This window comes from Rhyacophila brunnea, unplaced genomic scaffold (genome assembly GCF_057557595.1).
Source record: "Rhyacophila brunnea isolate RB1 unplaced genomic scaffold, BYU_Rbru_1.0 scaffold_2, whole genome shotgun sequence".
NCBI lineage: Eukaryota > Metazoa > Arthropoda > Insecta > Trichoptera > Rhyacophilidae > Rhyacophila > Rhyacophila brunnea.
The window spans coordinates 14,698,461-14,725,635 of record NW_028232859.1 but is presented as its reverse complement, the minus strand read 5'-3'; the positions used below and the strand labels follow the sequence as shown (position 1 = coordinate 14,725,635).

At 33.0% G+C, this 27,175-nt stretch overlaps 1 protein-coding gene across 1 annotated transcript in view; it reads right to left on the bottom strand.

The window, feature by feature from the left end:
* The window catches only part of PsGEF (Protostome-specific GEF), a 235,325-nt gene that overhangs the window by 39,117 nt on the left and 169,033 nt on the right, over window positions 1-27,175 (bottom strand). Inside the window, exons 7-16 of the mRNA XM_085946427.1 lie at window positions 26,679-26,944; window positions 19,039-19,204; window positions 17,004-17,189; window positions 14,717-15,071; window positions 7,573-7,779; window positions 5,087-5,245; window positions 3,981-4,190; window positions 2,710-2,823; window positions 1,609-1,819; window positions 513-666 (exon numbers count right to left, since the gene is read on the bottom strand). Coding sequence (XP_085802553.1) covers window positions 513-666; window positions 1,609-1,819; window positions 2,710-2,823; window positions 3,981-4,190; window positions 5,087-5,245; window positions 7,573-7,779; window positions 14,717-15,071; window positions 17,004-17,189; window positions 19,039-19,204; window positions 26,679-26,944 — 2,028 coding nt within the window. The remainder of the gene's footprint in view (window positions 1-512; window positions 667-1,608; window positions 1,820-2,709; window positions 2,824-3,980; window positions 4,191-5,086; window positions 5,246-7,572; window positions 7,780-14,716; window positions 15,072-17,003; window positions 17,190-19,038; window positions 19,205-26,678; window positions 26,945-27,175) is intronic.

Below are 27,175 nucleotides of genomic sequence, written 5' to 3'. Positions count from 1 at the left end.
TATTATGCAAATTAGGTGCAAAAAAGAGAACAATGGAGATGGATGGAACATGTACGAAAAAAAGGACCACTGGTCCACTGATTAATTTAGCTACATATGACTTTGGATTGCAGGTTAATTTGCAGGGAACTTCACACTACTGCTATTACATTTATTTACCAATTTGCAGGGTGTATCAAAAGACATACCATCATGATGAGTAGATAACCAGCCAATACTACTACAATTCGGCATTCAAATTTAGTTATAAAATCCTCTAACACTATGAACATAAAAAATGGCAACCATTTTGTGTAAGTAAGAAAATCGGAATAGCATCTAAGCGATGTTAATATTTTGTTGAGTTTACTAACATGCTTCATACAAATAATGTATAAGGCTCCTTCTATTATTTAGTATAGTCCAAATTCTTTGATTTTTCTACAGGAATACTACATTCATAATAGGTTATAATATGGAAATCATCAAACCAGTAATGATTGATATATTTATTATTCAAAATGATGACTCACATTTGTCTAAGCAGCAAACTTTGCCAGACGGCTTTGAGATCAGCGGAGGGGGCTCTTAAAGCAAGCGTTCTTGCTCTCGTCCTTGCGGGAGGACCACATCGTGCAGTTGGACTTCCCGCTCTGCCAGCACCGACGCCCAACCGAAATTCATTTGCTGAAATATCAATTTTATGATTAATAACATCTAAACCTTGCGGCTGCTGTAAAAAAAAGCCATGGCAGTACCCAACAGGCCAAATATAATTTGCAAAAAAAAAATCAAAAAACTGCGACATCTCTATAATCTCAGTTGTAGCACTTGACAAAATTCAAAGTAAAAAATGTTTTTGGAATATTCCGATAGATGTCAGTGTCCTATTTTGAAATTATTTCTTTTGACCGAATTATTAGTACAACCGAGATATCTCGTATCTGGCGTAGCGAACTTGGACCATTTGACGAGATATCTCGTATCTGGCAGTGATCGGGTTGATTAATTATCTAGGTACGGCAACTCATAGTACGAACATTAATGTTGGGTAGTATGGATGCTTGGAGTTTGCCTAGAAAATTATAATCTTTAATCAATCCTGAATAATTGAGAAAAATATTTATTTTGCTTCATTTTAATCAAAGCCAAACACTCTTGTTGGGAAATGATCCGTTATCCACTGACGGTCAAGATGAGTTGGTGTCCAATTTTCAATATATTAATTAGGTAGCTATGTAATAAATAATACCTAATATGTTTTACTAAATCTTAATTTTTCGTGAACTAAATTTCAAGTTATACCTAGCTGATTTTAATTATTTTCCTGCTAGCTCAAAGTTAATCTAGAAACTAATTATCTATATCAATTGTAAAATATTATTATGATAGAGTAGGAATAAAAAACAGATAATTCTCAGTTATTCTCAATACAGATTTGTCATTGTTTATTTTGACATTAGATGTTCATTTCTGTTTATTAGAAAAATACAATAGAAAATTAAGATCACTAAATCAATATTAACAATATTTTATACTAAGATTATTTACCAAGAAAAATATATTATTATGTATTCCATTTGAAACACAAAATTAACTATTGTGGTGATAGAATAAGGATATATTTACTTCTTTTCCTAATATTAAAACATGTCTCTGTGATGTTGGCGATTGCCAGGGGTTCTTCCGTGATGAATAAAACTCGGTCTCTAGAAACAGTCGCGAAGAGTAAAAGATCCGTAAACAGTAAACCCCAGAATGGTCTCACTGTCCTTCCTTCCACTCTTCCCAAGTCTCCACCGAAAATCCACTGTCTTCCAGGTTTTGACAAGATGAACGGCTGAAACATTTTAGTCATGGTTTTATTTGTTAGTTATACTTGAATTTGGGATACATCAATGTTCGCTTAAAAAACAGCTCAAGGTTTATTAGAGCAAAATCCAAAGAATTTGGACTAAAAATCATAATCAAGAAGTTTTTTACGTTATGTAGAATTTATGCATTATGTAGTTCTGTTATGACATTTGAAATTATTTTGCAAACGCATGAAACATAGTAAAGTCGGTAAACTCCACAAATTCTATGATCGCTCACTTTCTTCCTCAAGCAACGGTGGCCATTTTTAAAGTTTGTTTTGATTAAGTAAAGTTATAAACGGTTTTACATAGATTTTACAGAATTGTTCAAATAAATAATAATGCGTAGTATATTAATAATGTGTAGTGTTATTGGCTGCTTATCTAGGTAGGTACTTAGCGTGGCAGATTGTCTTTTTATATGCCTCGTAAATTGGCAAATAAAATTAATTTATTCTGTATGTAAGAAAATCAGAATGCAACTGAGTGATCTTAATATGTCGCGAGCCGAATACTACAAGGTTCTAAGTGTTCTTCCTTGAAAAAACAAACCCAACAATGAAGTAGTATTCTAAGCTGCCTCATTGTTACTTTTGTTTCTCCAAGGACAAACACTTAGAACCTTGTAGTTCTCCACTCGCGATGTGTGGAATTTACCAATGCAATACATGCTTCATGTGCTTGCAAAATGATATCAAATGACATATAAGTACGTTATTTACAGTCCAAATTCTTTGGCAACAAGGATCTATGAAAGTCTCAATATATTAATATAACATAATCAGAGAACGAACTTCAATTCTTCTACTACTCAATTTGATTTATAAATATTAGATAGGTACCTAGTAAATGTATTGATATGAATATAACTTACTTTACATCTTGTAAAAACCAGCCTACTTTCAAGGTCTGCTACAGAAAGTAAAGGTCTTCCTTCACCAAGCGGTCCCATTAGGCCAGCACTCGCAGTGACATCATGGTATGCAGTCTAAGATTAAAAAGATCATAACATAACTATTAGTCATTAAAGTTGAGATGGTAAATGTGCCGCAGCTGCCGTCATGAGATTTTATAACTTTCTTTTTACACGAAACCAAACCTAACCTAACCTTATCTAACCTACCGCAACCTAATAGGACCTAATATAATCTTAGTTTGTGATAATAATGCATCAAAATGTATGAAAATTTCAAATTTTAAATTAACAATTATTGGATCGAAAAACCTATGTACCGAAAGAAAAAGGTATTTATTATAATTGTCTACATGGAATAAACTGTTTTCGTAAAAAAAATATCATAAAACCTCATGACGGCATCTGCGGCACAATTACCGATGAGATAATTATTACATTCCTAAAGCCACGTTGACACGGTCCAAGTACGATCCAAGTACACTTGGACCAAGTGCCATCCAAGCGCACTCGTATGAGACATCTTCATACTAATTATTCCTATCCAAGCTAACTTGGATGAGTAGGACGCAGTCCGAGTAGCTTGGATAGGAATAATTAGTATGAAACTGTCGCTTGGATGGCATTCGGTCCAAGTGTACTTGGATCGTACTTAGACCGTGTCAACGCGCTTTAAAGGAGGATTTATGAGAAATGACAGCTGTCAGAGTACCTAGTCAGTTATACATTATTCGGGCAAATATAATGCATTTACTTTCAATTTTAATGGGAATTTCAGTTCATTTTTTCATACGAATAAACGAAATAATATGATACCTACTATATTTGCTGGAAACTGTGTGTTATATTATTATCCGTGTATGGTGTGAAAAACATCAATTCTCAGGTCAGTTACCATTTGAAAGGTTGGTATTCTGTGGTAAATAAGGAATGTTTTTGAATTTTAGTTTGTTCAGAATTTACACACATTTTACTAAGATTTAAACTCACCCAAAAACATATTAATATTCTGATTTACCACTGAAAACCAAATGTATAAATAGCTACCCTGAGAATTTATGATTTTAGACTTCAACTCAACTTCAACTATCAACATATTCACACCATACACGACTATTATACTGTTTTGGCAAATGCCACATGCATTCCCTAAATCTGCCTCAACTTATTAAATGTTAATATAGGTAATTAATTATGGCAGTAAAACAATAATTGTTAATTCTTTTACTAACCTGAAGGTCGTTCACTAGTCTAGCTAGAGCGGGATGATCAGAATGTGAGGCCGGGACGGCTGCTCGTGCCGCTCTGAGTAGCCTCAGAAGTTCCCGGAACTGCTCCAGCGGCTTGTGAACCAACTGCGTCACATCTGGTCTTCTTCTGGGGACTGGAGGCTCTGTGACACTTCGGACGAAGCCTCCCCCCTGCTGCCTTGACTTTTGAACCTACAGTAACGAGTGTATTATACCATGATATTGCAGCTTGTTTCCTTAGTTTCATATATGTAGGAAAACATACACGATATCAGTTAATTTCAAAGAATGCACTTGTGTAAACACTGTTTCCAACAATAATAACATTGAGCAAACTAAAAATCATTAAATTTCTAAATAAGAAAAATGATCATTGTGATTTTTGAAAAAACTACCATGAGAAAGTGAGTGGAAAACTATTATTTTTAAGAAATTATCTCAAGATGGTTGAACAGTTAAAATTCCAACTTGTCTATAAAATTATTATCTATTAGGTAGTTTATATAGTGTTTTAATTGTTTGATGTGTTGTTAGTACCAGATGTTTGTAATTGTAGCATTGTTGCTCAATGAGTCAGCAACTCAGAACTTTTGTTCAAGACCGAGTGAGTTCCGAATTTTCTCCCACATTTCTCAAAAAATTTGAACAGAGTTCAGAATCGCAGGAAATTAAGAAATAATTGTGTTTAATTTTCAACTTGGAAAAAAAGAGTTCACGTCATTAGTAGCAAAGTCAAGGTATATTTAAGTATATTTAATGATAATTTTATAAAACATATAATATAATATATAAATATTATAATATATTCTTTTTAACACTACAGCAGGCCATGACGTCTAATGACAGTAGTGTAGTGAAACGGTAGTATATTTAGTAATAGAAAAAAAACAATTACAATATAATGTGACCTCACCGAGAATCGAACTCGGGGCACGCGGATGAAAGGCCAGCGCCTTACGCACTGGACTACGAGGGCCGCATCAATATCGTTCTCTTACGAAATTTTCAGTAGCAATCGAAATATTGTTGTAATATTATGTAGATAAATCGATACAAATTCATATCTAGATCAAATTAATCATTCTTACCAAAACACAATCGGCTCTTTTAAGTCCATTGCAGTATGTCTTGTACAAGGAAATGATTGTCGGCATCTTGGCTAAGTAGACGCTCGCCACCAGGTGAATTTGGACTTCTCCTTCTTCTGATACGAGCTGCTCTAAAATATCTTCTGATAACCGTAAAAGCTGTAAGTAATTAGAAGAAGAGATTAATACGGCTTCAAATTGAGTTCAGCATTGTTGATTTTTAAAAATACTATCTTCTTACGTAATGATAAAATTTAATATATTTAATACTAACTGGAAAAGAAGTACATAATTTGAAAACAGTTCATGCATATACCCACTAGAAAAAAATACGACACCCAACGGGACTTGAACCTGTAACCACTAGATTCACACAAGTGTGCTTCAAATGCCGGGAGGTATTAGAGTGGTGATACCTGGTGGGCCAAAATCTTAGAAACATCTAAAAACATATTAAAAGTATATCATAAAGACTTGTATATCAGTTAAGAATGTCCGCATGATTACAAGAGATGGCAGTATATTGTGTACAATATATTAATTTATTTAAAACAACCGACCTGGACTTACTAGTATACTGAGTGTAAAGTACGCGCTTGTGGCATACATCCCTTTAAGCTATGGGTATCGTACTTAATTATGATTTAAACTAATAGTTTTTAAATGAAATGCTTATCAAATTGCCTTTATAGCATATTTTTTAAATAGATTTTTTTCTAGTCGGAATTTGCATGAGATGTTTTCAAATTATCAAATCTTGTGAATTATTCGTTGAATAAAAGAAGTGGTTTGGAAAAGAAGATGTTCAATAAAAATATATTATTTTCCATTTTTACAACCAATATCCGTACACCACATGCAAATTTATGTTGTATTTTTATGTCATTCTTTTGTTCTACTAATGTCACCTACAAAAGTCCTTAGTCGGTTGAAATATGTGGCATTTGCGTTCTATCGCTGGGAAGACTATAATTGTCTATAAAGAATATTTAGATACGAGTATCATGGATACTGGATATGCAGAACTTTACTGCTATTAATTAAAGATGTTATACTGAAATTCAAGAGCTGAATTGAAGGCAAGCAAGTCAGGGTGGCGTTCTACGGTGACTGTGGTTGTTTTTAGAATCCACGATTCCTTCTAAAAATTTATGTTTAGGCACCAGTACCATTCTTTTATAAATCGATCATCATTATTTATTCATTGATCATGGTTACCACTTTCGATTCAAATGATAGTTATGCGAATACTAACTGATTTTCGTTTTTTTACTTTTTTTATGAAAAATTTACATCCATCTGTTACAATATTAATAAAACTCATTACAGAACCAAAAGATGGCATACCTACATGAGTCATCGAGTCGCAAAATCTGCTCTGGAAATTTTGCAAAAATCACCTGAATATTTCTAAAACCCCCTTTTCATAAAATGTATGACGTTTTCTTGCAAACTGGGGATTTATCATCATCGTTTTATGTCAGTTAATACGATGAGAAAATAAAATTTATATTGAATATAAATAATATATCAATTATTAGGGGTGGGAAAAATGGACTAAGTATATTTACTACCAGTATAAAAAAATACTTAGTATCGAAACTTGTTCCAAAATACTTACTAGTATTTGGAATACTATATAAAGCGTTTGGCGTCCGTATGCGACATAATTCTCATACTCAACTGGAACTAAAACCAACTCCATATTAGTATTTGAAATATCGGCTTCAATGGAATCGCTTAAAATACTCTGAGATTTGAAATATGTCCCATTTATTATAAAATTTTAAACACATTTTAAATTTATGAGTTGTTTTTTTGTTAGTTTATAATATTCTTATGCATAAAATGAATAACAATGATTTTTTTTAAATTTTAAACATGTTTTGAGCGGTCATAACAAGCCTATCATCTCACCATGAGGGAATGTGCTGCGACACAAAATTTATGACCTATTGTTTAACTGGTGAGTGACTCGCAATCATATCATCACAGGTTTATTGGACCACACATACTGAGTATGGGTAATTTCATCCGAGACTTGAGTACACAAACTGGTGACAGTATTTCCAACTCACCTCTAATATCAATATAAAGAATGTTACATTCTCAAATATTGTGTTACATTCTCAAATATTTGTTGAATAAAAGAAATGGTTTATTAAAATTATGTATATATTATTACATTGACCAATAGTATACGGAGACTTGTGAGTGAGAGAGACACAATATTATGCTTGATATAGTATAATATAAATAAACTGGTACGATTATAATATGTATAGTCAAAATGGAAACCTTTAAATAATATAAACAATAAATATGTACATTGAAACGAGCTAATTATTCTTACTTTGATATTGATTGCTGTAAATTATGATTCACATTTTCTCGCGTAACCGATTTCGAAACTTTATCGTTTCATCGAAATAGAGTTTCAGACAGATATAACGTTTTGCCATTAGAGTATCACTGTATTTGTTTACCTCTTCACAATTCTGAAACAGCAGCGCATGCTCTGCTGGTGTGATAATGTCAGTTCTACTGGCGAGCGGCGCCACGTATCTTTCCACGCCAAACTGCAGAGCCTGCGAGTAAATTTGTTCTCTTGCTACGACGGCTTGGAGAGCTCTCACTCGTTCTCCGCTGCCGATTCCTGTGCCTCCACAAGTGCTTCCCAGAGCTGTCATACTCTATAAACAAGATATGTTTAAATACATTTGTTACAGTGACACTACTGTTGAAACTATAATAATTATTGATTAATGTGAGTGTTATTAAGACTTGGAATTGTCAGATTTAATATACTTGATAATACTGTGGACACAGGATGACATGAAATATTTATTATAATAGTGTGAAACTATTTAATGGTGAGTGCAGTGCTACTGGGGACATCTGCGAAGCTATTCTATACACAAGGTGACTATCAACGGTAGTTTATCATATTTGTGTATTGAGGGGTTAAAATTGTTACAATAAATTAACCGTCTAAACCCATGACATTAATATGGACCAAGCGTCTGGAAAAAAAAATGACACTCACTTTTTTGTCGGGTCTGCCGAATGGCATAATCTGTTCTAACGCCATTAAAATAAAGGTGATATTGCTATAAATTCCCGATGCTTTTTATCGGGTCTGCCGAATGGCATAATTCATATTTTAATATCAATATCGCTCACTCAAATGAACATTGACACTAGAAACACTGTTCTAACGCCATTACAATAAAGGCGATATTGCTATAAATTCCCGATGCAAGATATCGCATAATGGAAATTGCGAAGTTTTGTCACGTGACGTCTACCTATACATGTGCGAATGTCGCTATGCGCGAATTTACTTGCTAGCTACTGTACTGAGTGCGTTGTCCATTAATAATGTCATTGGTCTAAATTGTCAAAAAGTGCTATGTTTTAACAGCCCCTCTCTTGGGTTTTAGAGCAGGATAGACAGTTTTGACAGTTTAGACGGCTAACTTATTGTAACAATTGCAATACCTCAAGACATAAATATGATAAAGTGATTATATTTATCATTTTAGCCGTTGATAGCCGTCTTGTGTATAGAAAAGACCCACTGGTGATAGAATAATGAATTATGTAACAGTTTTAAAGGTAAATTTTCATTATTAATTTTAATAAAAACCCAAATTTGCAACTTTTGAAACTGGTTCAGTTATATTCAGTAAAAGTGGAATCGGTGCGATAAAAATATGTGTTTTATTAAAACTAATAAAACAATGCATTTTCACAGTTAAGACAATAAAAGAAATTTAAGTTATTTATCAGTTAATTGTAATTGCATGTTTCATAATTTCATCGTCCCTAGTGACATTATAGTTGGTAGAGGTACACTTTGCCCTGTTCTGACAATCACAATACAATTTTTATTTAGTAGGTCTAAAACTTAGACCTACTAAATATATTGTTTAGACCTTATTATTTAGACTCTAAATAATAAGGTCGAAACAACCTCATATTTACATGGCTAAAAAATACATATTTATGGAAAGTAGAGAATTATTGTAATTTAATTACTTTTAAAAAGTTTAGTCCTGATAATTTGGGTTCTACTATAAGTAGGTTCCTATACTGTGTTTTGTTTGTTGAATAAATATGTCACCACACCCACACATCGAACACCACAAATAATATTATGTATTTTATTTTCATAATTTATATAACTGTGTGCAAGTACTATTAATAAAATTTGTACCCACTAGCTCTTTGAATTTGGAAGTTAAAGCGTAATAGAGAATCATTACAAACTGCTAGTATGATATACTTTTAATATTATTAGGTACCTAGGTGTCTAATTATTGATATACGCAGATTAGAAAAAGTCTGTCTTCGCGGAGTGGAGGTTATCTTGACAATCTCCACTCTGTATAGGCCCATAAACAAAATAGTGAGTCAAATGGTAATTTACCAAGGGTAATGGACCCTTTTAAATGTTTTTTGTACACTTTTAAAGTACATGTTATTCAAGTTTATTTGGCTACATACCAAAATGTCCCTTGCACAAATATTTTTTAGTGAAGCGCCAAACCTTAGGTATTGCATAGTTTGAAAATACTCTCGCCATCCATTAATGACCCACTCCCCCTTCTCGCCTTTTTTCGTTTCTTGAGAATTCTCGAATTCAAGATTTTTTCCGTTGATAATTATTTGAGATTCGTTCAATCGAAATGTTCGCCGGCGAATTTAATAAATTCCGTTACGTTGATATATTTTTTAGTTTTTTTTTAATCGGCGGTTTTTTTTTTAAATTTTTGGTTCCGGTCGTCAGCTTTCTTTTTCCGTTTCAACTTCCGTTTGTTATTTTTGCCTAGTAACAATTTCTCAAATTCTCCAGATTCTCGTTGAAGATTTCTCGGGGTTTGAGATTAACTTTTTCTGATTATTTCTTTAGAATTATTGATCACAACCTCCCCCCCCATTCGTTCAATAACAAAAAATATATCATTCTTACATTTTCGGCACAAATTATAAGATATTATCAGGCCCTCTTCTCCTTTAAAAGGTGTCATTATATTATATGGACGACCCCATCGCTCGTGATTAAAAAGAAATATTTGATTATAATGCGGTATAATAATAGGTATATACTAACCTAAAGGACAACATGTAATTTTGTCATATAAGGAAATAAAAATTTAAATGCTCCCGATTTTTCGCGTAGGTAGGTACAGCTCTATTCCAGACCCCGCTTCCGTCTTTTCGCACCACATCGCAGCGCGCTAACGTGTCGGTCCTCTATGAAAGGCACTTTGTGTCTATCTATCTATCTACCTATATAATTATAGACAGTGTCAGAAAGATATTTAAAATTGTAGCGAAAATTTTAAGATACGCAGATGAACTCTACTGATAGATAATTATAGTATCTATCTAGGGATTGCAATACAGAATAAATATATCAATACTGGTATTTCGGTATTTATTATTGAATACCGGTATTCGTCAACACATATTATAGAAACAAAGAAGTACTCATCAATGAATATAACTATTAAAATCTATTTAAAACACTATTTCATAGCAATCTGAAGTACGTACCTGCCTACATTTATTATGTTGACCTTTCTAAATATGCATAAGTAAATCATAATATTATTTTAGAACTGCTAATTTCTACAAAAGTCCGGGTACAGAAAAATCTCTCTGAAATCCAATGTTTTTTGTATGTACTATCAACATTGGATCAAGAGTTATAGAATAATTTGAAATATTTCCCATGAATGTTTTATTTTTCGAAATATGTTAATTCATCGTGACAATTATATTAAGTATATTTGACGGATATTGTTTTATTGTTATTTAATTTTTGTTAGTTTCAGTCAATATATTTGCGATTTGGCAACATAAAACTTGTACACTAAATTTAATATACAATCTAGTAGAAAGTAATGAAAGGATAACATTAAATTAATTTTTGAAAAACATATAAGTAGTTAAGTATTTTTAAATACCTACCGAAAATACCGGTATTTTGGATTTTTGAAACCGGTATTTCGGAATCGATAAATAATTGAATACCGCTTTTCAAATACCGGTATTGCAAATTGCAATCCCTATTTGTACTTCCTAGTCGTATTATGTCCGATTTTGCTAAATTGTATAAATATATTTTAAATTTCTTTTTTCCGAAAATTCTTTATATACATACATACAGATCGTTAATTTGCCAACAACATATTTATTGTTCTACGGACTGTGGTGGGAATGCGGAAAAAGGATTTCGGGAAAAATAATAATTGGGTAGAAAAAAAATCAAACGTAAATACTAGAAATTTATTTGAAATCAAACTCATTATGAAACACAATAAATAATAATAATAAGACAAATACATAACAAACTGTGATAAATAATAAAAACTAATTAACAAAAACAAACAGTAATTCTAGGGGCTTAACTAATACTTGAATAGTATGATTTGACATTGATAGGAAAACAAATTAATTATAATTGTTATGTTATTTAAAAACATTTTTTAATTAGTGGGATTATTTTTAGAAATCACCTTTCGTTGTGTTATTGTGTGGAAACAATTAGTTATAGTTAGTAATATGAAGGCATGTCTATGGACATTTATTTTTCCAATACTTAAGATTGATATAAATAATACACTACGTTCTAAAAGTTTTTCACGCAATTCACGAAATCGACAAAATGAAATATTAAAAAAAACACTTCAAATTAAAATATATTAATTTAATAAATTATTATTAAGACTGGCCAAATTTGAATTAATTAATTCAACAATTTTCACTAAGACTAGGAACAAAATAATACAATTAGTACGATTCTATTGTCACCTCAATACAAGACATAGGAAATACTATTATTATGCAATTTTGAAAATATTACTGAATCTTATACAATATTTTTATTTCTTTGCATACTATAAATACGTAGATAACTCGTGACTCAATGGGAATAATTGTTATATAACGCTTTGAACAAAGTAGATAATTATATATTCATAACTTTTGCTCCTTTAATTCAATAAAGTGTCTACTACAAACTGTCAAAAATATGCATATTTTGAGATACCTACCTATCTAGTCGTTGATTACATATTGACAGTTAGGTATTATAAAATTTACGGCAACTGAGTATTGCATTGATAAAGAGAATTAATATTATTTAATCAAATTATAATATGTAATGTAGGTAATAAATTTAATAAAATCAATTTCCCAACAACGTCAAAATTAAAGTTATCAATTTGTAGTAGATATTATAAAGGTTACCATATATATGAAGAATTTTCATAATGTGACACCGTGTTTAATTAACGTTTTAATAGTAAAGATTAAAAAATATATAATATGTTGAAATTATATCATTACTTCTTTCACAACCCGATATATTATTAAGAGCTATCTCCTAAAATCTAAAATATTTAAACTATCTTGGATTGTAAATCCAAGAATACTGCACCTATTTTCGACATTTTTTTCCTAAAAATTTTCCTAGTTGTAAAATTTGCAATAATAATGGCACCCGAACTAAGGAGTGGTATAATTGATTTAAAAATTGAATGACTACGTATTTTCCAAAATATTTACATCGATCTGAATGATTTATCACTAACGTAAAAATAAGATAACTACACGCCGTATTATAATATTTATAATAGTGAATTTGAAATTCTATTTTATGTGTATTCCGCATATTATTACTCTCTAATAAATAAAATGACAGTTTCACAAAATGGCCTAGCATATATATACCTACCTAATAATTTTGTCAATATACCAGAATTTCATAAAAAAATGTATGTTACTAGAACGTCAGATATTTAGATTATAGTTACTTAATAATCTCCCAGTGTTTCATAAAACTACAATCTAATTACCTACCTAACAATAAGCTAAATTAAAAAAACATATAAATAAAGTAAAACAGTGCTAAAACAAAATAAAATAGTTGATAACAAAAACATAATGACAGAAAAACAGCTGCAAAGAAACGTAAAACGTAAAAACAAAATTAAGAATAACATCAAAATAAAACTATTAGATAAAAGGACAGCTAAAGGATTTTTTAAACCTAAAATAATTTGCGAAATTCGATATTATGTGTAGGTATTACGTTATATGTATGACGGTAGTAGTGTAATTCGAAAATTGTATCATTTCCTATAAAACAAAATAATTGTTTACTTATGTTTGACATTTATTAGAACATGAGGTACCTATTTAATTAAATACTCGTAACAATATTTAGATCAACAAATACAAATAAACCCAATTTAATACATTTCTGAGGAAATAAGTAGCACCAAATATTAGTAAAACAGTTATATTTAATTTATTTTATGATGCAGTTATTTAAAATTTCCAAAAACTAAATTACTAATTATTCTTATGAAAGGGCTATAAGAATATGTACAAATTATTAGTTAAAAACCTTGTAAGTAGTGAAATAAATAAAGGTTTACACATGGCGTGTGTAGTATTCTTTTTAGAAATATTGTGGATTTTAAATATACCTAACACTTACGTATCAAACTTATTATTTTTTAGTTAATAAAAATGTAGTACTAAAAAAACCACTATAATTTACATAATATTATCTATAATGTGGATTTATATGACCTATTTATTATGCAATGTTAACGTTAGGTGGTACTAAACTCTAAAGGATAGATTACTATTTTAGTAGTAAATCAATGTTTATTTTTAATAATCAAATCAAATTAAATAAATGTTGCAAATAAACAAAACAAAAATTAAAAAGCTGCAATTTTTATTAACATTGATTATAAATGAACACTAAGCTAAAAATTAAGAGACGGTAATAATTATTTACAAAATACAAACGGATAATAATAAATAATATTTTTTCAATGTATTTCTAAGCGTTCTATATCCCACAAATCGCGTTGGGTTTTCCAAATGCGAAAAAAAAAGAAAAGTAAATTAAAAGTGAAAAACAAAACATTATAAAATATATACATACTTATACAAAAAAATGCACACAATGGCAACACGATGAAAATATAAAATATGGTGCGAGTATTATACGTATTATATTTTGAGAAAATCGAATATGAAAGATTCAATTTGTTTGAAAATCGAAGGCATGTGGGTATTCAATTTTATGTACAATTTGAATGTGGCAATAATAATTTCTCAAATACTATGATTTGGACTTACAATATTTTTACAGCATAGTGGGACATTGAAAACTGGCGTGTTTCAATTATTTAAGTAAACAGTGTATAATGTATGTGCATACAATTTGTGTACTAATCCATCAATTTATAAACTCTTGTAAAAAAATAATTATAATGGTAATATGAGAAAAACTAAAATTCTTATGTCAGTAATACATACCTAGCTATTTCTTAAGGAAGAGTACGATCAATTTGTATGCAAATAAACGCCATTTTAGATACAGTAAAAAAATATGTAACTGCTAAATAAATCGTTACACTTTTTGAGATATTTAGGTTTTACAATAAGGAATGATTTCAAAATACTATAAATATTTAGATTACCTATTTCTGGGAAAGTCTACTTTCGTACTGACGGAATGATTAGTTGTGATTTTTGTAAGTTTGCACATGACTGGGGTTTGTGGAAACAATCCTACACGATAACACCTTTACCAACCTCTCTCGTAAAGGCGACCTGAGGAAGGGTCGGTCTTCTTCTACTTGCAGCGCTAGTCGCAGTGTTATTCGAGCATGCGGTGGATGGTCTCCCGGCTCTTGCTTGGGACCAGTCCCCTCCGCTGTCCCTGTTCCCGGCGGACTGTTGTGATTGAGATGGACACTGCGACTGTGACTGCTGGGTTTGGAGCTGGCTCTGGAGGTGATGGTGAAGTGATAGGAGAGGTCTTGGCGAACACGGCGCCGCGTCGGACAACGTTAAATGTGAGGTTAGGGAACCTCTGGCTGCTGCTCGGATTTCTCCGCCGTGTGTTGATCTTCGGAAGGTTTCCAGGATTAGTTGGGAGCCACTAGACCTGAAAAATAAACACAAATAACATATTAATAACCTGGAAACATACTAAGCTATTACTGTATTAAGATACTGACAGTAAAACGAGTCCAATAAACAAGAATTTATTTAAAAAAAGTAGGATTACCTATAGCGTTGGTCATTAATTAGGAATGTAAATTTAGAATTATAGACAGCGCTCGAAATGGAAATTTTTACGAACCGGAGCGCTAGATAATTCTACGAAAATATTAACATACTTAGTTATCTAATTGTATATGTACTTTATAAAAATAAGTGTGTTTGATTTTTTATTATTATAGGTATGGCATATCTAGCTCAGACGGTCAATTTAACATTTCCATGAGACAAAGCGATAATCTTGAAAATTCTATGAACCGGAACGGCGCTCCGGTGCGCTCCAGTCCATTTCGAGTCCTGTAGCCAGCATACCATTGCCGGCGTGATAGAATACAATGGTCCGACCTCAGGTTTGCTTTGTGTTTTTCCCCACCTTATTTTTTCTCTAACTGATTACTTCAAAATGTCATGTTGTGAACGTCCTGAATTAATAATTTGTTATGTATTCAACGTGTCTTTTTTAAATAAATAAATGATAAATAAAACATATTTTTTAATTAACACACATTTTCTATGGCTTTGGGATGACTATATCATAATATACTTACCTATAATGATTTATTTATCTCATATAATCGGTAATGATTTTTTAAAATGTCTAATGAATATTGAATTGGTATTTCTGGGTATCAATATAACTCGTCTAAAATAGCGTTTATATACTTCGCACCCGGGGATTAATAGTGGCACAAGTCCAAATTTGTCATTTTTGAGTTAAGTATGCAGACATGTTCCAAGATATCATTTCTATCCGCACAAATAGCGGCAAAATTCTTAAAAATATAATGGTGGCCTTAAAAGCAGTTTTTTAATTATCATATTATAACATTTTACTTGAATTCAAGCAGAAATAGTGGCACAATGATCATTGTGCCATTGTTATTGCGGATAACATTTAAAATGAGATGACTCAAGTGTGCCAACTTCACGCTATTATAAAGTTAATTAAAAAAAAACTGATTTAACACACCAAAATAAAATATTCAAACTGCTCTCCTACAAAAACAAGTTTTTCGAGTTGTGCCACTATTATTCCCTGGGTGCGACTTGGTTACATGTAGATTATACGTATTACATTTCATCGTAGCACAGTTCGCCGTGAGCTTTCTTATCGGAAAGAGATGACCGTATACTATACGGTCATCTTGATTTTCATAGCCGATTTTGTCAAAATTCATGAATTCAAGAATGAATACCAAACCTAACTTAACATACCCTAATCTAACAAATAACCCAGTACCTATATCGGCTATTTTCAAAATTTGTTTGCCGCTGGCTTTCTGTAAACAGACAAGATCCGTGTTTTATTTAGACATGAATTTTATCTCAGTATTATACGACCCAAAGAGGTTGGATGGTCTTTAATATACGACCATATATTTCCGTTCACGGTGAGGTGTGATACGACGAACTGCGTACGTAAAAATTTCCGGATACGTATATACTTTTAATAATAAGTACATAAACTAAGCCAGTATATAAAGGCTAATGCTAAACAAGGTCATATAGCCTCCTTAAATTTCATAGCCATGGCTCTGTAATAAAAAGTGTTATATTATTTTTTAACTAAAAGGTAAGCTTAAGATGCTAAACTGATTAGAAGCTAGTGGTATGTCATGGCGATAGAAAGTATCGATACTAGTATCAGCTCCACGGAAATAAATGGTAATACGAGTATCTTAATTTGTATGGCTTTAAATGTTTTAATTGTGCCGTGTTTCCGATTTTGCGATGTTGTCAACTCCAGTCAAGGCACTACTTTAGGTTATATCATATCAATATATTATAATATATTTTTATTTCGATCTATACTCACTTAATCAACGTGAGAACTTGACTCTCGGGAAGTGTGACGACATTATGTCTGTCCACGAAGACGATATAGTCTCCCGGATGGAGACCAGCTCGGTCTGCCGCTCTGCCAGGATCCACTCTCTCGATGCGAGGAGGTCTCGTCCACAGAACGGAAAAACCAAAGCCTTGGTCACTGCCTCTGTCCAATCTGAGAAAAAAAGAACATTTGTTATGATAATGTTTAGCGCAGATTTAAAGATTTTTTTATTACCCCTTTTCACAGATAGCGAATTTTAACGCCGCGATCAATAATAATAGTCCGATTATTTGTTTAACTAAAAAATGAGATGATTGCAAAATGTGAGTTTTGATTCTAGCTTAGGTACCTACTCATTTATCTTAATGCTTATACCAAAGAGGTTGAACGGTTCTTTTTTACACCAATCTTATTTAACAACTGGGTATATTACCACGTTTTTATTAAATCGTATTCTTGTTTGTCCGGTACAGATTTTTTCTTATTTGTCCGAGATTTTTAACTAACTTCCCGACTAGCTAGACATTTGAAACTTTAAGAATATATCAGAACACGACGACAATTTATTCTTTTAATACGTTTGGCCATCTTTAAGCAGAATTGAATTCATTTTCAGTTAATTCTGTTTTGTATGTTTCGAAAAAAAATCGTTAAAAGTAATATTTACTACTCACTATTATTGGTTGCTAAGTGGGTCCTAGCAACTAAATTATTATATACGTGCCTTACTATGGAAATGAATATGAAATGTCAAAATGACATTTCTGTATTCTATAATATTTATTCAGTATTTCTATCAAGTACAATAAAAAGTTTATATGATTCAACAGAAAATTTACAAGCGTGGTATATAAAAAGTTCTTTTTATCTTATAATTATTATTATAATAAATTACATAATATAACATAATTTGAAAGCAGGGCTTATGAAAATACCGCACATAATATGAAAATATTACAACGGCGTGATATATGCTTTGTAATATAATTATTATTCTATAAATTGCTTAGGGTCGAGTCGACAGCTAATTCGAATTTTACGCCATCGTCACGACTAAATAGCGGAGTGACCCATGACGTGAGCATCGAAATAGATATCGATTCAATCTTAAAATAGTTTACTGAATTACTAAATAAAATTGAAAGCAACTATTTTAAAATTGTAGCATATCGTCACTGTACAGGCCAATTGCCGTAACCCTCACTTTTCACCAAAGTGACATTTTGATGGTAATGGACTTATTGCATACTCTTACGCGAACTGGAAAAGTATCATAAATCCCAAAAAATATTTCATATCAAAATAATTCAAAATTATTTTTTAAACCATTTGTAACTTTACAAAAAATATTCCAGCCGAATGCTGTAACCCTCTCTAAACGAAAGCCACATGGTACGTACAGAGTAAGCCACTCAATATGTAATAAAATAATATAAATATAAAATAATAAATAAATATTATATAAAATAATAATAAGTAAATCCAATGCCCACAGTTTTTTTTCACTTCCTGAACATTTTGATATTTGAGGGTTACGCTACTTGGCCTGTACAGTGACGATTATTTAAGCTTTGTGTACGCGTACGTATCTATTTGTAAAAAAGGTTGTATTTTTTTTATTATTCTTGATTTATGAGAAAAGCGTGATGTACTCGTATTAACGATTTTACTATAATTTAATAATTGTATGACTGGTTTTAACTGTTTCGAGACCCCCTTTTAAATCTTCTGATGTATTGATTGCGTCATCTACACCAATGAAAATCCAAAGATAACGTTATGATTGTCAACATAAACTTATAGTATATATTGAACTTTTCGCAATATGTATAGAAAAAAAAATAATATGCTTACTCAGCTGATATTATTATGATTCAATAATATTTATATGGCGCCACTGATATTGTGTACATGTATATAATATTATCAATACTTCATGATGAATGCCATATTATAATTCATATAAACCAAGAATTAACAATAAATATAATATCATTGTCGAGCCATCGCAAAAGAATACCTTCTAGTGGTCGTGAAAGGCGTTCTCCCTGCTTTATTTCCTGACGCTTTCCTTTGTAGTGCAGCCGGTGCAGCATCAGGACCTTCGACCGGGTCCAATTCTAGATACCTCAGGAATAGGTGCTCGTCAGCTTCGCGCTGCTGTGAAGCCAGTCGTCCTCCAACACCTAGATTAAATAATATACACCATTCATTAGAAATCAAATAAAAAATTCAACATTCCTTACACATCATAATATACAGTGGTGGATTAGGATATTTTGGAGACTAATTTTGAGGTTCCCATAATTGCCATAATATAAATTTAATGAATGAATACTGAAACGCGAGAGGAGGGGATCTAGTTCTCCAAGCAGCCGCCCATCACCGTAAACTTTCCGCAATCTGGTTGACTAAACACATGCCTCTAACTTAATGCATCTTGTGTTCTAATAAATGGTACGACTGGATCAAAGTCACGAGTTGTTTTTTCGATGTGTGTTTTGATCCAGAGCATAAACCTTTAAATTCGTTTTCTCGGAATACTTGATTATTATTAATATCAAGTGTTCGAAATATTTTTTTTGTATTTTTGAGAATTGCCGAAATCCGTTATCAAAGAGTCATCGTGTAGCTCGCAAGCCGCAGTTTGCCGATACCTAATTATTATAATGGTAGTTCAATGTGGCTTACGGCTATACTTCAGTTGAGGCATGGTCTAAAAATATCGTGGTTAGGCGATGCGCGGATTGTGCAAATAATGCGTGCCGTACGAAATATAATTTGTCATAAAAATCCAACATGCGTCCATTTAATGTTATGTTTATTGTCATATTACTAATAATAATAGTATATTCATTGACATGTTCTCTTTTTTAAGTATATACGTAAAGTTTTTTAGTCATCTTTACACGATTTAAGAATATTTTCATCCGACGCCATGACAAACCAAATCAACGTGCGGACACCTCGCTATCCGTCTCCAATTGGCGACTCGTGAGAAATTCGTCGCACCTAGTGTTAAAAATTATTTGCCGTTTCACTGAAGTACGCTCTTAATAGTAAATAAATGAATTGTAATTAGAGTTGGGTTCAACAATATTAATATATATGTAATTAACAGACAACCCCCTACGGTGTGAGAATAAGTGGGTGAATTCGCGGTGCATTTTTGACGAGGTTGTGGCTATTAATTATTATGGGCCGGTACGTTAAATCGATACCGGACGTGAAGTAAATTTCATTATGTACTTAGCTCTGTTTAGTGTTATTCTCTGTTGATTTTTGTGTAGTGACAGGGAAATGGGTCACACGCTAGCGTTATATTAATATCGATAAGTTATTCTACTTGCTCGATGAGCTTTCAAACAAGTGAACATTTTGAAGAATATGAAAGCTGTTCCGAAAAGCTAATAAAAAAATATGACGTTGTACGTAGAGTAACCATCCCACAAAAGAAAACTAACAATCGGATTTTTTAAAATATTGGTAACAAGTGGAAGTACGTTAAAACTAAAATTTGAAGAGCTCCTGACACCATCTTGTATATGGCTGAATTATGGGGTGCAGGCTTGTCCTGGGAATATACAAAAAAACTGGCGAGCAACCGGAATCTGTTGAAGCACCGTAAGGAGTAGACTCGGATTAAAAAGAAGAACGAACATAAGAGTTAACAAGCATAATATGGCATAGTAACTGTTGGACATTCAAATTATTTCGGTCAATGGTTTCTTTAATCATCACCATCACCAAATATTATAATTGTGACTCAGGAATCGGTAATATTCAGTGACGTCCCGTGGGGGTAGGCAGATTGAGCGTCGCTTGGGGGCGGCAGTTACTCGAAGGGCGGCAAATCGAGGAGAATCATTAGGTATATAATATAGAAATAGCTACCTAAACTTAGTAATAACGGAAATATCTTTCCATTAAAAAATCAGTTCTCTAGTTGGAAACAAAATGTATTAATTAACATACAAGGTTTAACAGGACTATTTTTTGTCGAGTTTGCGATGTCTAGTTTACTTCCATTGTCCTTGGAGGTCACGTCCTTGATGACCAGCAATGGCATGTGCAGATTTTCGAATTATAGGTACCTAGGTACTTATACCTAATTTAAAACGTATCCAAATATTTTTGCCATTCACATTTGCAAGCCCTAGTGTAAGGCCTCAGTGGCTGCCTTTTGCGGAGCGGGGGGCGTGCGGCGTGTATGTTAAACGAGAGTAGATATAGGTACAATATGCGGTTATATGTATATTTTACGTAAAACATTTCACCGTGGCACAGTTCGCCGTGAGTAGGGAATCCAATCCCGAGCCAAAATTCTGATCCCGGGATTTCGGGATTACAATTTGACAATCCCGGGATCCCGGGACTGGTCCCGGGATTGGCATTTTTTCCATTGTTAATATAAAAATTTTACATTTACAAATAACATTGATAAAATCGGTCAAAAATAAATCTAATATAATTTATACTATTTAGGACATTTATTGTTAATATTGTATACGTTCAATCTTGGAAATACACAAGTTTAATGGAGTAAATAATATTGTAATAAAAATAATAATGTGAATTTAATAGGAGATTGCTGTTTCTGATAGTAAATACATAATGAATGGATTAGCGAGATTTAAAATACTAAAGCAAGTAATCATGGTGTACTTATGGCCTTTTCGCTTCATAAATCTATCTAATTGGTCAGCCAAATATGAAACTGCGGTAAAACGTATGATATCATGGTGGAATTACTTTGTTAAAAGTGCGAAACATTTTTTTTTCCAATCTTTTTAATTTTTAATAATTTATGTGGCAACCTACACATGGGTACAAATCAAACTTCATTCGAACTCAGTTTATTTCTAATGTAGCTATTTTTTATTAAAAGTATTTTTTTTATTATATTTTCGTTTTTATTTTATTTTTCATAAAAATTGATAAAAAAATCAATCCCGAAATCCCGGGATTATGTTTATCAATCCCGGGATTCACAGATATTGAAAATAGCTCGGGATCCCGGGATTGGAATCCCTAGCCGTGAGCTTTCTTATCTCAAAGAGATGACCGTATACTATACGGTCTTCAATTTTATTAGATTCAATATGAACATTAATTCAATTTTTATAGATGATTTTGGCAACATCCATGAATTCAAGAATGGAAACCTAACAAATAATCCAGTATATCGTCATTTTTTCAAAATTTGTTTGTTGGGTTCCTGTAAACTGTCAAGTGTAAACCGACAAAAACCGTGTTTTATTTAGACATGAATTTTATGTCAATACTATATGACCAAAAGAGGTTGGACGGTCTTTAATATACGGCGAAATATTTCCGATATAACATTTCACGGTGAAGTGTGATACGGCGAACTGCATACGTACAAGTTTCCGGACACGACAATATGCACGCTTCACGCTCCGCACTGAAAAATGCTGCCACTGAGGCCTTATGCTTATAGTATCACGATTCTAGTACATTATTTCACTTGATTAGGTACTCTACCACATTGGTGTTGGCCCTCTACTCCTTATGTCAGACAAAACAAGTATAGACCACCAAACCAACCCATTCCGCACCACACATGGTATTAATCGAGCATATCACGAGACTTTGCGTTTCGTGAGGAATCACCAGTTTTTTTATGCTTGGAAATGTTTCAGAAGCAGTTACCAAAATACTGAGGTCACCACGCATTCAAGTGTGCTTTGATTGAGAATAATTTGATTTCTTTAATTAAATGTGCCTATGGAAGAGTGGAGGATAGAGAACTAATACAAACAAAAACTATAAATAATTTAAAACATAGCTCATTCAAAACTGACGAACATTATACGCGAAGAGATCTTCACGCTCAAAGAAAATTGGCCTTTCTGACAACAAGACCAACAGAGGAAAGTCTCTCGCTGTTACGCAGCTCTTGTAGTATTGCGGTATTGGTTCTGTATTCTATCCAGGACATACTCATTAGTCGTTGACAGCACCACGTCTGGAAAACGTTGAACATTTTCTGGTTCGGAGGTTGGTTATGGTTAGGGAAAAGATTCTTTCCAAGTTGTTTTAGTTCACGGTATTATGTAACCAGCGCTGGATTAACCTATAAGCAAAATAACCCTTTGCTTATGGCATGACGAGAAAGAGAAATTATTGTTGTCAAAACCATATACTGGATGTGAGCCATCAGGTTTGGAAGAATGGAAACTTCCGAAATCTTAGTCGAGTACCTACTGAGAGTTGCAATGTAAATTATATGACCGACCATAAAGCATTTTTGCAATATGCGGAAATAGTTCTCAGAAAATATTCTGAAAAAATGGTGTCGTCGGCTTAATCAGGCAGGGGATTTTGTTTTACTGTCAAATTAAAAATCATTACTCAATTTTCATTTCGAAAAAAACATTTTGTTTTTTTATTAGATATGTAGCGTCCTATTCAACTAAATCCCACAACGGTGACCCTGGCGTGAGTCATGATTGAGTTGAGCGGGACGCTACAGAGAGGGGAATGGGACAACTGGACGCCAAGACAATTGGACGCCGCACTGTCGTAGACACGTATACAGAACGTAGACGAAGAATTAATAAATAAATAAAGGAACATAATGTCCTTTTTTATTGTGGTTTGAGAATTACCATGCCTAAGGCTTTTAAAATAAAAAACTCTTTTTTCGTTGGAACTTAAATATATGCACGATTAAATCATTATTTACGTGTGCATATTTAAATTCTCACCAACTATTTAATCATAATATATAATAATTTAAATATAAATAATAATATTAATATATTTTTTAAAGTAACTATAAGTACCTAATATTTAATTTCGAATTGCGTGCGTCCAGTTGTCCCAGCGCCAAATCGTCCTAGACTCACAGAGAGATATATATTGGGGCACCAAAAATTTAAGAGATTAGGGCCTCTGAGGGTATTAATCCGGTCGTGTATGTTATAATATTATGTTAATGAGACATTGAGCAATACTGACTTGACATTATTTATGTAGGTTTCATAAATCTACGTTTCAGAAATTGCGTGCGGACTAAATAAATCATGCAACCTTGCAATTCTTTTTTGTTATTAAAAAACTGAAAACCCAAAGCTTAGCGGGGGGAAATTCACTACGTTATAAAAAGTTGAATGTTTCCAGCGTGCGTTCGGCGAGTGGGGGAGGGCGGCGGGCAACAAAGGCCCGATTTTATTGTTCTGGCAGCGATCGCCATTGTCCGCAAACTGCCAGTCAAAGTGGAAAATTAAAATGAAACACGTACTGTCAGAAAGTTAACTGGACGGGAGCCAGCCGCGCGGGGATGTGTCCAATTGAATAGCATACACGGCGGGCGGGAGTAGTTAGTGGCCATTGTGCCATTTATTGCAGCCATTTTGAGAAAAGTTTCACCGCCCGGAAAATGAAAGGAGAAGTTTCGCGTATCTTTACTGGGAATCTAGCCGTCTGGTATGGCGATATCCATTGTTTTGGCGGTATATCCGTCCCCCATTCTCAGAATATATGACTTCATTTAGGGGGCTACAAGTGCTTCAAGATGAATCATGTACAATAAATTATGTATTATCAATTGATTTTTTTTTAACAATCGTATCGTGGCTATACATAACATAGAACGGCTACATTTTCTTCTTGTTGCGATTTTTTATTGAATATCGGCGAATTACAATAATTGCAGCACATACAGCGACGTCCCGTGGGGGTAGGCAGATTAAGCGTCGCTTGGGGGCGGCAGTTACTCGTAGGGCGGCAAATCAAGGAAAATCATTTGAAATATATAGAAATAGCTACCTAAACTTGGTAATAACGAAAATATCTTTCCATTAAAAAAAATCAGCTCACTGGTTTTGTCGGGTTTGCGATATCTAGTTTACTTCCGTTGCCCTCCGACGTCCTTATTAGTCTGATATTTTGTTAGTAATGTATCCATACAACATATTTCGTAGATATTGGAGTGAGGATGATAAAAATAATGCATAAAAATGAGGCGGCATTTTGGCGCTGCTTAGGGGCGGCATTTTATCTAGGGACGTCACTGAGTACATCTCATTATCCCGTCAGTCGTATCAGATTACCAATGTATTAGACATCGCGTCGCTGTAGGATTGGTTTCCCGAATAGACCAAATGTTCAGGAGACGAAAAACAAATTTCATAATCCTATATTTAAATACATGGATATATTTAAATAGTTATTTTTACAGTATATGAATGATGTATTCATTACCATTACAAAGTGATTTAAAGAAAAGGATGGTTCTAGTCCGTTTAGATACAAAAAAATATTTTGCATTAAAAGGTCGATTTTGACAAAAACGGATATTCGGGAAACCAATCCTATAGCGACGATCGGTCAAGAGAATCCTGGGAAGTCAATAATATCTGTAACGGTGGATAGCAAAACCATTGGGCTGGGCTCAAGGCTTAATAGACCCAGCCAGAGTTACAACCACAAAAAGGCTATGGTACTTTGGTACCATTGCCATAAACAACTACCTACCTAATATTATGTAAAGTATGTATACTTTTTAATTACGTAATTAAGAGGTATGCAGGTACAGATGTTTGATACAATTAGTTAATTATTATTATGTCGGGAATATCCAGAGACCAGTGGCGAAGAGTGGAAGTAGGCTGGTAAGATCTGACATAAATAGCACACATTAAATATTGTCGTCATTCGTATTTGTTTTGATTTAACTACGATAAACAAATAATGGTGTTGGTTAAAAAATCAATTAAACCTTGCCTCAACCAAACCATAATAGTTTTCGTGAGTTATGGGCGATTCGACAAAATAGTGCATACTTTTTCATTCATACTTATTTGTTTTTCTTGAATTAAGAATGCACATATTGCATAGTAGATAAAAAATATTATTCTATGTACTTATAAAATATTCAAAATGATGTATGGTTTAAGTGCACAATTTTAGATATTTTATATATTATATAGACGATTATTTTTTGACTATTATCTATTATGGCTTGGTTTTCGCAGTATTTAATTGAATTTTAATAAACTAACCACCACCATCTGTAAATTTATAGACTTAATTCAATGAAACCAAATACGTATATCTGACAAAGTTTATTGATGACTATTTATCTCGGATCTTAACAGCCTACCTCCACCCTTCGTCACTGCCCGAGACACAAAAGGTGAAGTGAAGCATGTGGAGTTGTTTAAGTGTGGGAATGTTCAAAGAGTGGGTAATCCAATACGTTGTTTGCGATGGGCTCGTGTACTTAATACATTTATTTTTAAAACGGCTCGTAGGTAAAAATAAGTGTTGTAAGAAAACAAAAAAAAAACAATCACGCCAATGAAACGATGAGGTCTTCGTATGACACTCCAAATTTAATGTAGTAAAATAGGGCTTTTGGCAACCAAGATGGGGCGGTTCGATTAGATAGTTTTAAAATACTTTCGGTAGGTACAAATGCCGGCATGATATTATTTGATAGCTCTTTATTATAACCGCGGAAAGCTATTTTTCATACTAAAGCCATTTTTTCAGCAGTACTCCTTGCGATACAATTATCGGAAGAAAATGAAGGATTCCATGATTATTGGTAAAATAAGTAAAGTTAGAACTGTGTCCTGCAGGAATAACACTCGATTTATAAATTGTCTATAAAATAAGTGGAAATAGTACCAGAATCTCCCTGGAGGTCCCTGCCGAAGTCATCTGGTTCTTTCGCGCTCCCGTTTCCTGTGGCCATCGTCGCGCCGATTTCCCCCGAAGCGGCCATCTTGACGTGGCGACCGCTGTTCGTCAAAATGGCGGCTAAGGGGCGACAAAATGGCGGGGCGCGACTGCAGCGCCCCGCCGCCTGCGGCACGAGGTGGAAGCACCCAGTGATGTCACGTCTAAGGACATGTCTCAGAGGGAAGGAAGTGCATCCTAAGAACTCGCTCCGCCTGTAAATTAAAAAAAAATAACAATATTGAAATAATTACGTAATTTAACTAGATATTACGTAACCAGGCGTGCACACAGAAAATAAATATGGTTTAGGAGAGGGTCCATTTTGAAAAAAAAATCCATATTATTTTTTAATGATTTTTATAGCGTCGGCTTTTATAGGGGTCGAGGTTAACAAAATCCAGAAGTTGCCACTAACTTCAAAATTTATTCCGCCTACTATTTAT